This window comes from Schistocerca piceifrons, chromosome X, assembly GCF_021461385.2.
Source record: "Schistocerca piceifrons isolate TAMUIC-IGC-003096 chromosome X, iqSchPice1.1, whole genome shotgun sequence".
NCBI lineage: Eukaryota > Metazoa > Arthropoda > Insecta > Orthoptera > Acrididae > Schistocerca > Schistocerca piceifrons.
The window spans coordinates 260,617,440-260,634,963 of NC_060149.1; the positions used below are offsets into that span (position 1 = coordinate 260,617,440).

General features: G+C 40.4%; 1 protein-coding gene across 1 annotated transcript in view; it reads right to left on the reverse strand.

Moving 5' to 3' along the window:
• The window catches only part of LOC124722297 (gamma-tubulin complex component 3-like), a 196,228-nt gene that overhangs the window by 82,597 nt on the left and 96,107 nt on the right, over positions 1-17,524 (reverse strand). Inside the window, exons 5-7 of the mRNA XM_047247480.1 lie at positions 6,405-6,541; positions 6,169-6,320; positions 1,341-1,533 (exon numbers count right to left, since the gene is read on the reverse strand). Of these exons, the coding sequence (XP_047103436.1) occupies positions 1,341-1,533; positions 6,169-6,320; positions 6,405-6,541 (482 nt within the window). The remainder of the gene's footprint in view (positions 1-1,340; positions 1,534-6,168; positions 6,321-6,404; positions 6,542-17,524) is intronic.

The window sequence follows — 17,524 nt, forward strand, 5'->3', positions numbered from 1 at the left end:
TCCAGTGGTTTGGATAATCCTTGGGATAGGGACGATTTTCATACTGAACAGAAGGATTGTCTTAGTGTCACCATCCTACAGTAGAGTGTCATATGAATATTACACTATTCCTCCTGTTTAGGCAAATGGTGCAAATGTATTGGTTCTTTTTGCATTTGATGTGGTCTACAAAGGGCTGACTATACACAGAAAATGGTAAAAATAATTAAGATGTACTTTAAGATCCTAACCTCGAACAAACTTGAAAATTTTCTTCATACTTTATCCGTTTCCAAGATACAGATGTTCAAAGTTACACTACTTGTACACACAAAATCTGGTGTGAGGTGAAAAGGTAGTTTATAAAGTGATGTAGCATGGAGAAATATGCTGTAAAGTATCTCGATTATCATCTCAGGACCTCATGTTGTAGCACATTCAAAATTTTTGCAAGTAAAATAAGGTCTGAGGTGGAAAATTAGTTTTCTATTATTTCATTTTCACATAAGTAAACTACCTAAATTTTACTGACCAATACATTTCTTTTCACATGCATTGCTCTGGCAAGGTAAAGAATGGAACCAGTGGAAAATGCTACTTATGCTGGGAGCAAAGGAGACAGAGAGAGAGAGAGAGAGAGAGAGAGAGAGAGAGAGAGAGAGAGAGAGAGAGAGAGAGAGAGAGTGGGGGGGGGGGGGGGAGATTGAGACAGTGAGGAAGGGGGTGGGGTGGTGGGGGAGAATAAAGAGAAAGAGAAAGTGGAAGTTTGTGAGAGCCAGTGATTATCAGAGACAGAGTAAATGACAATGAGGAAGAGAGAGACAGGGACAGTGAGAAGAGAGAGAGCAACCATAGGAAGGAAGCATTGAGATATTAGCTGTAAGAGAAAGCAAGAGGGACACAATGATAGTGAGATGAGACTGTAGTAGTAGGACAGGATAAAGGGGACTGGCTGCGACACAGGAGACAATGACAGTGAGAAAAAAAAAAGATAGTGACAATGATTGAGTGACTAAGGGCAACCGAGAGTGGATGAGTATGAGCAACTTACAGTCATGGGCTAGTGGCTGTGAGTGAGTTACAGTTAGGGGAACTTGTGGGAGTGACAGGTGAAGTGCATGTTAAAAAAGCATGAGTAAGTTCCCATTCTAAAATTTTTGAAGGTGCTGAGGAAGGTAGAATGAAACAAGTGATACCCCCTTTCCAGTCAGAGCCTTTTAAATAAACAAGAACATATTCACATATTTTGTGCTCCAATAGGAGCATGTTTCTACTGGTTAACATGAAAGGCAGAAAATGAACTACTAAGTAACCAAGTGACTTAATTATTAACAGCTGCAAGGTAAAATACTCCGTCTTACTGAAGTAGCTCCATAAGGTGCCCAAAGAAGTCTCCTTGGCCTAGGAGGAGATACTTCCTCAGAGCTTGCAGATGGTCCATGAATTTGTACTGATGGTTGAGAACATCCAGAACACGTCTAGATGTTTCACGATACGCTTGCTCTAGCATAACCTGCAGCTCTCCATCCTGGTCCTCGACAAAAAGCGCTTCCACTGTTAACAGAAAAAGCAAATCAAAACATCAAGTCTCCACGGAGATATCGACTGCACTTGGAATGATTAACACAGCAACAACAACAAAACAAATTTTATATTTATGAGATACTGTAAAAGAATTTGTGGCTTGGTCTATGGTCCACGGACTTTTTTCTGACAATTATCTCTTCTTTCACCTCAGGTAGTTATTTATTAACATGAAAAATTCCCAGTTAAACTGTTGTTTGGAGTTCACATTAAACTGTATGTCCCCCTGCCACTGACTGGCAAGTCAGTTCTAAACTTTCAGAAGGGCATGAACATCTTTTAGTGCTTTCAATTTTATTTGTTTAACGAATTTTCTTGAAAAGATTTTGAAAGCTAAGATGGATAATCATGAATTCATTCCATATGAATTACTTTGACAAGAAGTTGTCAGTTGTTCCGAGAACTATTCCAGAACCATCTCTCTTACGAATTTAAATAAATCAACTTTTTAAGAGACTGACTTCTCAGAAATTCCGAAAGTTGCAGAAATCTATGCAAAGGAATCCAGTTGCCAGAGCATCTATAAACAAAATAGAGTGTGTCAATATTGAAGAATCTTTGTAATACAGCCACAAGGACATTGTTATTGAAACACATTTTTTTAAAAATTGCTATCATCATACAAGGACAACTTCACTTAAAAAGAAGTATAAAACAAATAAAACCCAAGCCTGTGAATTCATGACTAATTGTTTAACTGTGTTCCTGTGCAATTTTCTGTAATTATGGTCAATAAACTAAGGAAATATACTTCTTTGCAGAACCTGAGAACTATTATTATGCTGAAGATAATCTTAACATTTTATTTTACAACATATCAAAGATGAGATGTTTTCCTGTGGTATATTGACAAATAAGTTGACCTTCCCAATTACTGAAGCTAAATGTTATCAGCACTGCAAATTAAGACTATTCATGTGTCGTCATTCAAATATTTACAAACCTTCCTCATAAAATTGTTCCCTGAAATGAGAGTTGGAACATTTATAGAGGGCAAACGTGTTGTGACAGAATGTCTATACATAGCTCTAAAGATTGGGACTGAAAATTCAGCAAATGCTAGTATCAGTACATGAAATACAGAAATCCTCATATAATTTAAGTTGAGAATGTGATGCTGCTAGGAGACAAATTGTGGAACACTGGAAGGAGCACTTTGCCAAAGCTGATACAAAGATATGAGCCCACACATTTTTTCAACTTTAACAAAACTGAGGTGTCGTATAATTTGCTTCTTTCAAAAATATTTTCTGTTGTGGGGGAAAAATATCAAGGGGGCAAATGAACTAAGAAAGAAAGGTAGCACTGCTGTGTATTAATTGCAATAAAATTCAATTGTTGTCTCCGCCAGTTAGGTATTAGAAGAGAGATAGTAAGAATTTGGAATGAAAAATTAAAAGACCAGACTGTTATCCATGAAGCTGAGAAACAGGAAGCAATTTATTTACGTAAATTGCCTGGCCTTTGGGGGTGACTTTGCCATAATATTTAAAAATCAATCACATGCAAAAATACATGACTTTCTCTTGGAACACAGAGCCATCGATTGTAAAATGTAGAAACTGAAAAATCTGGGAGTAATAAAGAAAATAGTATAGAAAAATCTGCTACAGAGGGACAGCTAAACAAAATGAAGAGCCTATGGAATAATGAAAGACATTTACAGCAAAAACTGCAAATTCATAAATGCAAAAACTATTCTCGGAACTACAATATATCTTTGATCATGCAGTCTAGCTGGTCTCAACCATCACTCATTCTACACTCATATTCGCACACCATTCTCCTCAACCTCCAGACTCCTCTGTTTCACTTCATCCTCCCAGTGCACTTTTACACATCACTATGTGCCATATGTAACTCCCCCTGCCTGTGTCAATGCGAACACATTGTGTCACAATCCTACATTTTGTGCTTGCTGCATTTTACCACCCAGATATCAGCCACTCTTCCTTTCAACTGTCCATCCCCCTCCCCACATCCTTCCTCCCCTCTCCCACAAGATTGAAGGGGCTAGCTTTAAAGAAAATTGACTGAATGCTTTGGTCTTATTTATGCGTGTATATAGCGACTTGTTACCTATACATTACATTACAATGCACAAGTGAAACCAAGAAGTTCCGAAGCGAGTGAGTGCCTAGATGAACTCGAAATAGTGACAAGTAGAATGAGGAAAATTTAAGGTCAGATAAGGAGCACAGATGCTTGGAAATTACAAATCTGTGAGAAATATATCAAAAGAGAGAAAAAAAGACAGAAACAATATGGAAATTAACTCAACAAATCTTCAAGCACCTTAGGGACAACAAATAAGATGGATCTGGGAGGTAAAAATTATTTAGAATCAGAAAAACATAAAAGAATCTGCAGAAATAAATATTTTCATTATTAAAGTATTAAAGTTAAATGGATTCCAATGTACAAGTGCTAAAACATGACATGTGACTTGGCCTGATAGAGAAGGAAAATGAGTCATAGTCAAAAAGAAAGGTTGTTTACGGAAAGAAAAGCAGCAAATATTCCTTTTATAAACATATGTCCACCACTTTGAATGATTATCTCATTTCCCACAGACAATATGGTGTCCATTCCTACTATCTGTACATGACAACTGCAGTCTTAGGATTTGTGCATTTTTTCAGTAAATACCACTAATGGTTTAGGCCTTATGCCTGTTGCAACTGGCTGGCTGCTGCTGTATGAGGAGCCATCTATAATCATAGGAGATGTTATCAGCTTGTTACCAATCCCTCCAGCAATTGATGTCTGTAGATGAATCTTCTTGATGCCAGTACTTTTTTTATTCAAACAGCTCCTCATGTGACCTCATAATGACTTAATGGACCCTGTACCAGACCTCACCACCTCAGAAAAAGTCTGAGGTGGTACCAAGAAGTGAACCTGGGTCCTTCTGCACTGAAGGCAGCACTGGTAACCATTCAGCTACAGAGATGTTTGCACATTTTTTTAATTCATTTATGTCACCTGGCTAATTATTTTGAATCATAATATATTTTAGACAAAATACTAGTTCCATATTTTTTCCACCAACACACCAAAATAAAAACAAACATGCATAACAGATCTTAAATGATACAGTTACTTGAATAGCAAAACACAGTTTCAGTACAATACTGTAGTTTGACGAACAGTACTCGCGCCATGTGACATCATCATAATGGCAAACAGGATTCCAGGTACACAAAAGGCAAGTATTGTGCATGCTAAAAAAATGAAAGTAAAATGGATTTACTTAAGAATAAAAATGACTGCAGATTGGAAAAATATTAATTTAAGGTTCTGCCTGAGTAAATATGGTAAATATGTGACAATGCCATTCTTATCACACTGCAATAAACTATGTGACTGACAACAACATCATTATATAATTCTGAAAAGACGAGTTGCAGTATTGTGTATTATTAAACTCTAAAGGACATTGTCTAGAAGCCCAGCAATGTTTTCAGTCTGTGTTATACCATGTCAACTGCTTAATACTTGAACTATGCAGCAAGTGGTTTGTTTACCTCTACTCTTTTCCGTATCCGAGAACATAATTGTCACTTAGCATACATGGCTGCAACACCAAACTATCCACGTTGACTTACAGCTTATTTCTTAATTGCAGACATGATAAACATAAAAGTCTAACAGTAATCAAACATTAAAAATAATAATAAAGTTGACTTCGCTTGATGTTAAATCTGATGTCTATATTACTGAACAGCTAGAACAGTAGAACAGGCAATGGACTCAGAGTCAGGCTGCCTATGTAACAGCTTCCAGGTGTGTGTGTGTGTGTGTGTGTGTGTGTGTGTGTGTGTGTGTGTGTGTGTGTGTGTGTGTGTGTGTGTACACACACACATATTTCTCTGCCCTGTATGTTGAGGTTAATTCCAGGAACTCCTGTGGGGATTTTAGATACTGTTGTCAACAACCAATTAACAAGAAATGTTTGTGTGTATAATTTATAAACATTTTGTGGCAGTTGGGTGAACTATGATGAATTAAAGCTCCTGCCACTGTCATTGCAATCTAGCAGTGATAAGCATACAGCCATGTGACTGCAGTACTAGGTCGGTACAAGCTACCGCTACTGGTGGCTGGTGCTACCTACTGCCTACTTCTTAAATGATGTGCAATGCACCATTTATCAATTATTAAGCTGTGAAAACTAGCTTTTCTTAAAATGTGCTAGACATCAAATATGTAACACATTAACTCACTTGTAAATTAATCAGACATTAGAAGTAGTTTTACACATAAGAGTGTGATTCTATAAATAATCTTGGTGTGAAGGATCACGAATACTCTAAAATTGGTCCCCACTTGCATCTTGTATGCAATTTCCTTTGCAGTGTACTGCATTTTCCCAGTATCCTTCCAAGAAACCTACAGCTTCCATTCCTTTCCTGTAACACTGATTTTACCTCCAAACACTTTTACTTGCACAAACCGTGTTAACTCTAAATTGTGAGATTTGTGTACTCAAGAAAAATTTTCATTCCTCCATGAGGTATCTTGTATTACAAATTATTGATAACAAGAACATTTAAGTAACTCAGTTGTCTTTCTTGTTAAACCACTAGACAAGAAAAATTATACCGCTTGTGCTTTCCAAAGTGCGTCGGAGGGCTGCACGACCTTTTATAGGGCCGTGATCTTGGCATACTTCACGAAGAAAGTTGATGCTCTTGCCTGTGGCAAGAATTTTACAAGCTTGTTCCAGAGATATGAAACTAGGAACAAGAGATTCCCTGTAAGGAAAAGAAAGTTAATATTGGTTTATTGAATTTCAATGACAACAACACAAAATTCATATACCATAAATCAAAACTTACTGGACATAATACTTGTCATGCCACAAGCGGTTGCCTTTAACACCTGGATTTGCAGCTATGAAGAATTCATTGTGAGGATCCTCCAATTCTCCATCCAAAATCCATTTACTTAGCATTATGAACAAAGGACGACATACCTGCAAAAATAGGTAGCTCTTCTCACTACTCACAGTTGTTGCATAAATATATTAAATGTGCAACAAATGTAACAGGCCCTTATCAATGATTATTGTTATTGTTAGCTATTTGCTGTTTTATTAGTACATGTAAGAGAAAATAATAGGATTTATATGTGTTCCTAATAATGCAAACTAATAACAACAAAAATGTTTGAAGATCTTGTCACATCAAACTAAATGGACATGTAGACATAGAAGTAAGTCTCTGTCACAACTGTGTACCAGTAAGAGACTTTCTTATAAGAAATAATAATAATAAAATCATTGAGAAATTTTACTTTTATAAATAATCATGGCAAATTAAGCTGCTATGTTTCATTACACGAAGAAACTGCTATGCATCACTACAGGAATTACCCTATACATTACTAACATTCACAACCATTTATAATCAGAAATGAAAATATAGTAAGAATGATATTTTCGTTTTTTAAGACAGGTTACGGGTGCTGAGGTCACATGTTATGGAAACACTAGTTGGATACCCTGAACAGTGAAATATTGATGGGCAGTGCTAATTTTTGAGAAAAGAAAATTCTGAAAATTATCTTATTTTCTTGAGAAGTACAGAATTATTTGTCAGGAGTGGTGATTACATATTCATTTGGTTAGCCATATAGGTTTTCTATAGTCTCACAGGAGAGAATATCATTGAAACTATATAAGCCCACCTGTTTGTACAAATATCTGCTGACATAAATTTCATTTTATTTGCATCTTGAGTGTTCAGTTCTCCAGTTCTCAGGGCTGGGGGCTGTCTTCCTGCTGAAGTTCATTCTTCATTTCCTTATTGGTTTGTTTTTCTGTATTATGTTTGCAGATTTCTTCTGTCCACTGGCCCTTCACAAGACCTTCTGTGTGTACAACACTGACGCTAAGTTGAAATTAGAACAAGGGTGATGGGCCTGTCGTGTGTGACTGACATCAAGAAAAATGGAGTCTTATTATTCAACAGGAGATACAATTGGTCTAGGCAACCTAGGGCATGAGCTCCCCAGATGATGCGACGTTTAAACTTTGGATTTATTGTGGTTACATGGAAATTTCAAGGCACTGGTTTATACCACACAAATCAACAACAAATGCATCAATTACAGGAACTGATGTCTTATGCATATGCCCAAATACAAGAGCAACAAAGTGTGATGACATTGGTTTACAACTGACTGAGAAGGAAGACAGAAGGATTTGTATCAATAGGTGCTAACCAAACAGTACATCTCCTGCATTGTGACCAGACACTGTTTTGCATTACGAAGCTATTTTTCCAGAGATATACTTGCAAGATTTTTTCTTAGTTTTGTCCTATTCTACCTCCTATAAATATATAGGAGAGTGAGAGTGCACATGTGTGAGTGTGCGTGCACACACACACACTCTCTCTCTCTCTCTCTCTCTCTCTCTCTCTCTCTCTCTCTCTCTCTCTCTCCCCTTCTCCTTTTTTTTTTTTTAAAAAAACCTCAATTGCAGTAGCTACCATCAGTCACCATTATCTAAACAAGAACATGCCTATTTTTGGTAAGCAACACCCCAAGTGCAATTACTGCTGCTGTTCATCCTAAGGAGACAACTGAATTTGACTAGTAGGCGCAGCTAAAATCACAAACTTGGCATTTAATGAACAGGCAAAATGAATGAAAATCAGTAGATTGTTACAATGATTTCAAGTACCAAGAACATAGGTTGAAATTTTAAACACACAAGAGTGAACTCTTGAGTCAAAAAGCTCAGGGAATACACAAAAGTAACATGAAAAATACACATATTTGAGTGATCCAGTCCCAATCTCAGTATTAGTAGGTCAGGTTCATTAATACTGTAATGCTACAAGCTATAGCTTTTACGTGTATGAACTAATACGTCTCCTATACTGTGAAACAGACAGAGCTTTATGAGCAACACACAGATGGTGAGTTACAGCAAAATGACTGTTTAAGGTAGACGAGTTATACTGAGTGCCACAAGGTGGGTTGGAATTGCTGAGATACAGCTGTATGCTACTGCTTCCAGGAAATCCTCAAGTCCTTAAGGACATCACACGGCCGAGCACTTACAGGCAGAAGGTGGCGATGTCCTGAATGTATCTGAACTATATAGTCACCAAAAGAAATTTAAAATCATCACACTAAAATGACAAGGCCAATAAAGTCTTTATAAACATATTAATGTTATAAACAGTATGTATACATACTGTTTATAGTAGAAATACTTACAGTACACACATGCTTTCCAGAAACAAATGACATGTCATATAAAAGAGGATGAAGACAGTTATGGGATCAGCTGTTGTTAAATACAAGAGGAATTTTCATAGACAAAAAACATTGAACTACAGTGGTTTAATATAATAACGAAAATAATGACAATATAATGTAATTGGATAGATAAATCTAGATATCTACTCACCAAGCAGTAGCAGGAGAACACGCACATAAAAGGAGGTTATACTTATGCAAGCTTCCAGAGCTCATGGCTTCTTCTTCTGGCAGAAGGGTTTAAGGCGAAGGGAGAGGGCTGAAGGAAAAGAACTGCAAAGGTTTAGGAAAAAGGGTGCATTTTGGGAAAGTCACCCAGTACCATGTGTCAGGAGAGACCTATCAGATGGGATGAAAAGGAAAGACTGATTGGTGGGGACTGAACCAGATGAGAGATGAAAACCTGAGAGCTTAAAGGTGGAAGGAATGATAATACGGAAGACAGAGAATACTGCAAAAACATCATGCACAAGTTAGTAAGAGTGAAAAGCTAAGTGCACTGTAAATAATACAGGTGGGTGTGGTATCGATAGCAATGATGCCATGGAATAGTTTCTCAAATTGGCACTACGAGAGACACAGACGACAGCGCCCTCTAGCTGATGCTGTCGAAGTCTTTGAGCTCTGTGACTGCTTCAGCCCATTTCATCAGGCCCAGCGAGCCAGGACACTTCGCTTCAGCATTGCACCTACGTACAAAGTTATGTAATCGTTTATCACCTTATTTTTGAACCAGTAAACCATTTTCTTGCAGTACCGACTTGTATTACCTTTTTACCCATTCCTACCCACGCGCACCTCCCAGGCGGGATACAAAATTTTGGTGATGAGGATGCCGCATTTCATCTCCTATTATTTCCTTTTCTTGCTCAGTTCTGCTTTAGCTTTTTTGTGATTTTCCAGTGTGACCGTGCGGGTGTATGAGTGTTCCCACCATTCCCTATAAGACTTTCAGTTGTGTCAACCATGGCTTCACCACAGGAACAGATTTTGCTGTCCGATCTTGTCCGTTTTCAGGCTCAGCAAATGACGCAGCTACTTGCTGCCATAAATGGACTGGTCTCACACTACAAACTGCAGCTACTTTAGCGCCTCCAACGCCACCACCTATACCGACGCCGCCGTCAATGGCGCCGCCATTTCATGCCTTCAATCCTGACGTTGAACGCTGGCCAGAATACATTACCCAGCTGGAGGCACACTTCGCAGCTTACAATGTACCACGTACAGAGCAGCTTGCTTTTTTCATTGCCAATGTGGGTGTGGTGTTGTTCCGTGTGTTCATGAAATTGTTTCCCACCACCCGCCCAGAAACTAAAACATACGGCGAAATGATTGATGCTTTAAACTCGCACTTCAGTGACAGTTTAAATGTGGCAGCTGCACAATACAAATTCGTTCGCCTCCGGCATGGCCCTACTCAGTCATATAAATCTTGGTTAGCAGACCTTCAGGGACCAACTTCTGATTGTGAATTTAATTGCTCATGTGGACGCTCATATGCGGATATAATGATTAGAGACGCTATTGCACAGAATGAGGCGGATCACCGCATCTGCGAACAAATCCTCCGATTTAATAACCAGTCTTTGCAGGAAGTAATGGACTTGCTAGACAGACAAGACACATTAGACATGGCTACTTCTGCATTCGACATGACACTTGGTGTGTGTACTGTTAGCACAGCACAAGAAGTGCCCTTCAAGTCAGCCACTCCGTGCCACGCGCTCTCGCGTAAATATGGTTCTAACCAGGCACCCTCTAAGAAGCTGAAATCCTGTCCGAACTGCTTTCGTGCCCACCCCAGGGACAGTTGCCCATCCCGTCAAGCACAGTGTTACTTTTGTAATAAGGAAGGACATGTACAAGCGCAGTGCAGTGAGAGAAACTCTAATTCCGAACTTGTCTCCCATTCATGTGACTCGCGTGGGCATCACCACAATGGCAACTGCCATAATCAGGTTTCACATCAGCCTATGGACGTTAATGCCATTTATTCGAAGTCTTCTTCTTCTTCACATGCTTCAACAACTCGTCGTGTGAACCAAGTTTTGCCAGCCACTTCCTCTTGCATTCAGCATGATGCGAGGAAACTTTGCTACTTTGCATATTTGTGGACGTTCTGTTTGCATGCAGCTGGACACTGGTGCGTCAGTTTCTTTACTGAACAAATCTATGTATGACTTGCATGGTTTGCCCCCGCTTCGTCATTCGCATTCCACGCTGACTGCATTTACTGGACAGGAGATATCAGTGATCCGTGTGTGTAGTTTGCAAGCCACGTATGGTGCAACAACCCGTACTGTGTCTTTCCATGTGCTCCAGTCTAGTGATGCTACGAACATTTTTGGCATGGACGCATTGGAATTTTTAGCCTCTCAGTTCAGGACAATGTACTTTGCATCAACGCTAGTGACCATGCAGACAGTGTTGCCGCACCATGCGATGATTTTGCTGAACTCTTTTCTGATGGACTTGGTTGTGCCAAGGACTTAGCAGTGCATGTTGTAGTTAAACACAATGCCCTGTCCATTTTCTGGTGCACACACCTGGTACCACGCGCACTGTGCGACGTTGTAGCTACTGAACTTATGCAATTGCAAGACAGTGGTGTCATTGAACTTGTTTCTGCTACACCACCATGGGCTTTGTCTATCCTGTGTGTGTGAAGAAACCCAATGGTTGTCTCCATATTTGTGCTGACTAAGTCTACAGTAAATCCCCAGACATTGGTAGCTACGTTTCCCTTACCACGTACTGAAGACATTTTTGATAAGCTTGGTGCGGTAAAATTCTTTTCCACAGTTGACTTGCGGGACGCATACTTTCAGATTTTGCTCTACGAACAGTCACAGCGTTATTTTGTGATAAACATCCACCTTGGCTTGTTCAAGTTTCACCACCTTCCGTTCAGTTATGCTTCAGCTCCTGCTATTTTTCAGTCTTATTTGCAGCAGTTGTGTGCCACTGTCCCTAGTTGTGCCAATTATCTGGACGATATAGTTGTATCAGGTCGCACCCCTGGCGAACATTTGCAGAATTTGTGTGCCTTGTTTACTGTACTTTTGCAGGCAGGACTAAAGTGTAACAGGGACAAGTGGAAATTTTTTCAAACTGAGATTCAGTATTTAGGACATGCACTTAACGGACAGGGTATCCACCCCTCACCGTCACATCTCAGTGCAATTAGACACTTGCCAGCACCCAGAAACTTTAAAGAACTTCAGTCTGTGTTGGGCAAAATCACTTACTATATTCGGTTTATACCAAATGCAGTGAAAATTGCAGCGGCTTTGTATCGCCTTCGGCATAAGAATGTTCATTTTGTTTGGTCTTCGACATGTGACGCTGCTTTCTGCAAGCTCAAATCTGCTTTGTTGAGTGATGGCTGTTTGATTCCTTTCGATCCCTTCAAACCAGTTGTTTTGGCTGTCGATGCATCGTCTCTCAGCATCAGAGCGGTTTTCTCACACCGCATTAATTCGTCGATCACCTGATCGCTTTTGCGTCTAAATTGCTCAATTCTGCCGAGCAAAACTATTCTCAAATCGAGAAGGAAGCTTTAGCTATTGCATATGGAGTGACTAAGTTTCATGATTTTTTTTATGGTCTAAAGTTCTATTTGGTAAGCGACCATAAGCCTTTGATGCCGTCGTTCCACCCATCAAAGCCAGTTCCAGTCCATACTGCACAAAAGTTGCAATGTTGGTCTTTGGTTTTGTCTAAGTACAATTACGAAATCTTGTTTCGGCCTACAGCTCATCATGGCAATGCTGATGCTTTGTCTCGTCTACCTATCGGTCCTGACAAAGTGTTTGATTCTTCTGAACTGTCCTGCATATTTATTGACTCGCAAGATAAGGAATTAGCTAATTGTTTTCCAGTGGATTTTCGTTGCATTGCTTCCGCGACTGCTGCCGATGCTTCTTTAAAGATTCTTTTGCAGTATATTTGTACTCAATGGCCTCCATCTGCTTCACAAATTCACGATCCACTTGTTCGACGTTACTTTGCGCATCGTACAACCTGTCTGTATACCACGGTGTTATCTTGTTACAAACTGACAATGATCAGTCTCGAGTGGTTGTACCTTGTTCATTGCAGTCGGAAATCCTCCGTTTACTGCACGATGGTCATTGGGGTATATGGTGGACGAAGCAATTAGTGTGTCATCACTGCACTTGGGTCGGCATTGACAAACAAATTGAGAATTTGCTTGCAAACTGTCGCTCTTGCACGGAGCATCAATCTGCTCCCCACCAGCGCTTCTTTGTGTGCCAAACTCCTACTGCGCCTTGACAGTGTGTTCATATTGATTTTGCTGGTCCTTTCTGGGACACCCGCTGGTTGATTGTTATTGATGCGTACAGAAACTTACCTTTTGTTGTACCTATGTTCTCTACAACCTCTGCCAGCACTATTCGGGCTTTGACATCAATTTTTTGCATTGAGGGCCTTCCTGAAGTTATTGTCTCCTACAATTGCCCCCAATTTGTGTCCTCAGAGTTTGACGCGTTCTGTGCTGCTAGTGGCATTCGCCATCTGACCTCAGCCCCGTTCCAACCCTAGTCGGATGGAGAGGCTGAACACTTTGTGCATACATTTAAGTCACAGATGAGCAAGTTGCATGCCACGCACTCTTGTGAGCATGCGCTCTGAACTTTACTTGCTTCCTATTACTCTCAGCCACGCAGCACTTATTCCCCAGCAGAATTGCTACAAGGCTGTGCCCATCAGTTGCTCCTGCAGCTCTTGCCCCTGCCGCCACTCGCTCCCGCTGCTTTGCCTTGTTCTGGCTTGGCGCCGCACGATTTGGAGTTCTATCGTGTTTTCTCTGGCAGGCAGCGCTGGGAGCAGGGGCGCATTCGTCTCCAGCTTGGGCGCGCCTTATTTGTCATTTCTGGTCCCCATGGCACTGTCAAGCGACAGCTGAACCAGATTCATTTGTGCCATCTTCAGTTTTCTGCCAGAATCGGAGGTTTCGCGGCTTCCGCTGCCATGGCCCATGATGTCACCGATGGCGCCTCCGCAGCAGGCACACCTCCAGTCATCGCCACTGCACCAGCTGGACGCCTCCCGCCGCCGCCACATTCCTCCACGGTGCCAGAACGGATGGACACTGAGGCTGCCGCCGCCCATGGAGGTTGTTGCTCCTCCTCCTCCAAACACACCTAGTAGCGGTGCGCGGACTGGGCTGGTTTTCCGCTGGGGCGTTTTCCTCGCTCCCTCGGGACCAATTCGGGGTCACAGGTGGACAGCGCGCCCCGGCAATTCCACTGTCCGCCCCCTCAGCTGCGCCGCCCCTGGGTCTCTGCACCCGCCGCCGGAAACCATGCTCAACGAAGGCAAGTCGTTTCATGGGGAGGGATGTGGTATCGATAGCAACGATGACAAGGAATAGTTTATCAAGTTGGCACTACGAGAGAGACAGACGACAGTGCCCTCTAGCTGGTGCTGTCGAGGTCTACGAGCTCCGTGACTGTTTCAGCACATTTCATCAGATGCAGCCAGCCAGGACACTTCACTTCAGCATCGCACCTACGTACAAAGTTATGTAATCAGTTATCACCTTGTTTTTGCACCAGTAAACCATTTTCTTGCAGTACTGGCTTGTATTACCTTTTTCCCATTCCTACCCACGCGCCGTCTCCCAGGTGGGATACAAAAGTGGGAGAGAATCAACAAAAAATAGACAGGTCAGAAAATGAAAGATGCAGAAAACTAAAACAAAGTGAAGAGGGGAGTTACTGTGAAGATATGCTGAGAGGGAATAAATTAACGTAAATTAAGACCAGATGTGTGGCAAGAACTGAGGACATGTAGCACTAGTTCCAACCTGCAGAGATCTCAGAAACTGGTGTTTGGAGGAAAAATCGAAATGGCGTATGTGGTGGAACAGTCACCGAGATCAGTCCAAGATTTTGTCCACCATGTCTACAATAGCTTTCAGTCACCCTTCCAGTCTCTGTAATATCCTTGTCAGACCCTATGATCCTGCTGTACCCATCTCGCTAACCTTTGGCTCCTACCCCTGCGACTGTCCCACAGCAAGATTTGCCCTATGCACCCTCCTACGACCACCTATATTGGCCCTGTAACTGGCAAAATGTTTACTATCAAATGGATAGCCACCTGTGAAATGACACATCATATACTGGCTCTTATGTAAACACTGTTTGCCATATTGCAACGGCATGACTACCACCAAGTTATCGTTAGAATGAATGGGCATAGACAGAGGGTGTATACCAGAAACACATGAATCTTGCTGGAGAGCATGGTCTACAACATGACAGTCATGACCTCAGTGCCTGTTTCACCACATGCATCATTTAGATTCTTCCCTTAGACGCCAGTTTCTCAGGACTCCACAGATGGAAACTAATGCTACAACATGTCTTTGGTTCTCACCACCCGCCTGTCCTTAATTTATGTTAATTTCTTCCGTCTCATCATTTCTTCACAGTAACTATTCCTTTATTCACTTGCTTTCAGTTTTCTACACCTTTATTTCCTGACCTGTCTACTTTTCACTGCCCCCTCCAAACTCTGTTACGTACAATGCACTTAGCTTTTCACTCTTATTAAGTGGTGCATCATGTTTTTGCTATAATCTCTGTATTGCATATCACCCCGTCTTCCACTGTCAACCTCTCAGGTTTTCAAATCTCATCTGATGCAGTCTCCAACAATCAGTCTTTTCTTTTCATCCCATCCAGGAGTCTCCCCTGATCCATGGTTCTGGGTGACTTCTGAAATCTACCCCTTTTCCTGCACACCCCTCCCTTTCCATTCAAGCCTTCTGTCAGAAGAAGGAGCCGCTGGCTCCAATAACTTTCGTAAGTACAATTTCTTTTACACATGTGTTCTGCCACCACTTGGTGAGTAGATTTTTTTATGTATCCAGTTACATTGTGCTACAATGGATGTGTGCCAATACAGAAATTTTGTCACAATTACACAAGAATATTAGCCTCTGCATAAATAGTTCATATTAATGTATTTTATTTATATATATTACTATAAAATTATTGTAATATAATGTTGTAAGAGTGTCATCTGACTAGATAGTAATGCAGGGCACAAAGAATTGAGTTGTGAACTTTACTATATTCATGCAGTCTCGATTCACTGTGCAAAATACTTATTTAATAGGTGTAATTTAAGCAACATATATGAAATTAATCTGTGTAATATAGAATGCAAAGGCAGTGTAAAGATGCAAGTTATTTGTTTAATAAGTTCAAACATTGCAAATAATTTTGAAGGGAGTAAGGACATAGAGAAATTACACATGAAATGGTTGCTGTGTAGTTAAATTGAAAAATGTTATGATTTTCAATCAGACAATGCAAAGGGGGACTCACTATCGATAGTGAATAAGACTATCAATAAATTTAAACTATTAGTATATAGATATCACTATTGACTATCGCCCATCCCTTCTTTAGCCAAGACCAACTGCTGTACACTGTTGGCCTTAGGATGGGAGGGTGATTTGAGGGGAGGGGGGGACCAGACAGTGAGGTCATCAGTCCAATAGGATTAGGAAAGGATGGGGCATGAAGTCAGCCACGCTTTTTTAAAGGAACCGTCTCGGCACTTGTCTAAAGTGATTTAGTGAAATCACAGAAAACCCAAATCAGGATGGCTCGACATGGGTTTGAACCATCATCCTCCCGAATGTGAGTCCAGTGTGCTAACCACTGTGGCACCTCACTCTGTTTGTTGGCCTTACTTGAACCCAGTTGTTGTTTTGTTAATCAGCACAGTTCTCAGTTACAGTTGAATGTAATGTAAGAGTTGGCATTTGTTGTTTCTGTGGTTTGTGGTGGTGTTATAGTTTCTAATTATGCATAGGTTTGTAATAAGAAAGAGGAGGAAAACCAATTCTGATTCATCTGCAAGTGTTACAGTAGATTAAAAATATGTATGCGCACTGCTGTAGTGGCCCAATTACCTAACTATAACACTTTAATGTTAATACTATAGTCATTATTTGGAGACCAGTAGAACTTCAGGGTTGCAATACTTAATTATTTCACAAGGTAGTGGTGTGATAAACATAATTACAAATGACATTAAAAAAATTTGTATGTACATAAAAATGCACTTGAATATGCACGTTTCATCCAAAATCACATTTATCAACAAAAATATCACCTATATAGTGATGGATACCTTTGTTTACAACATTTGCTCAAAATTCTGTCATTAGAATCCCAGATAGCAAAATACTACCCAATGTGGTCACCTGGGTAGTCCTCAATTATAATAACAATTTCTGATATGGTAATATGGGGATGAGTTTGTGTAGGGTGAAAGGGGTATGTGATGACAGCACATGCTTTGGTTCTTTTGTTTCTAAAATTTTTTTCAGCAGGCTGCTTGAATTCATCCAAGTTGACTGAACATTGTATTCCACCCCACTTGCCCCTTTTCACTGAAAATCTATTTATGCTCTTACAATTGGTCAATGCATGCAGCATACTGTACAAGTATATTCCAAAAGGCCTCACAAGAGATTGTGTAGTGGGATATAGCTCAAGTTCTATTGATTACAGAGATAAGGTGTTAAGTGTTTAGGATAGCCCTTTGCCTAGTGACAATTTAGGTCATAATTTAAACATTACATACTTCCTCCATCCCAGGCAAATTGAACAAATTGGTAGTTCTTTAGCATTAG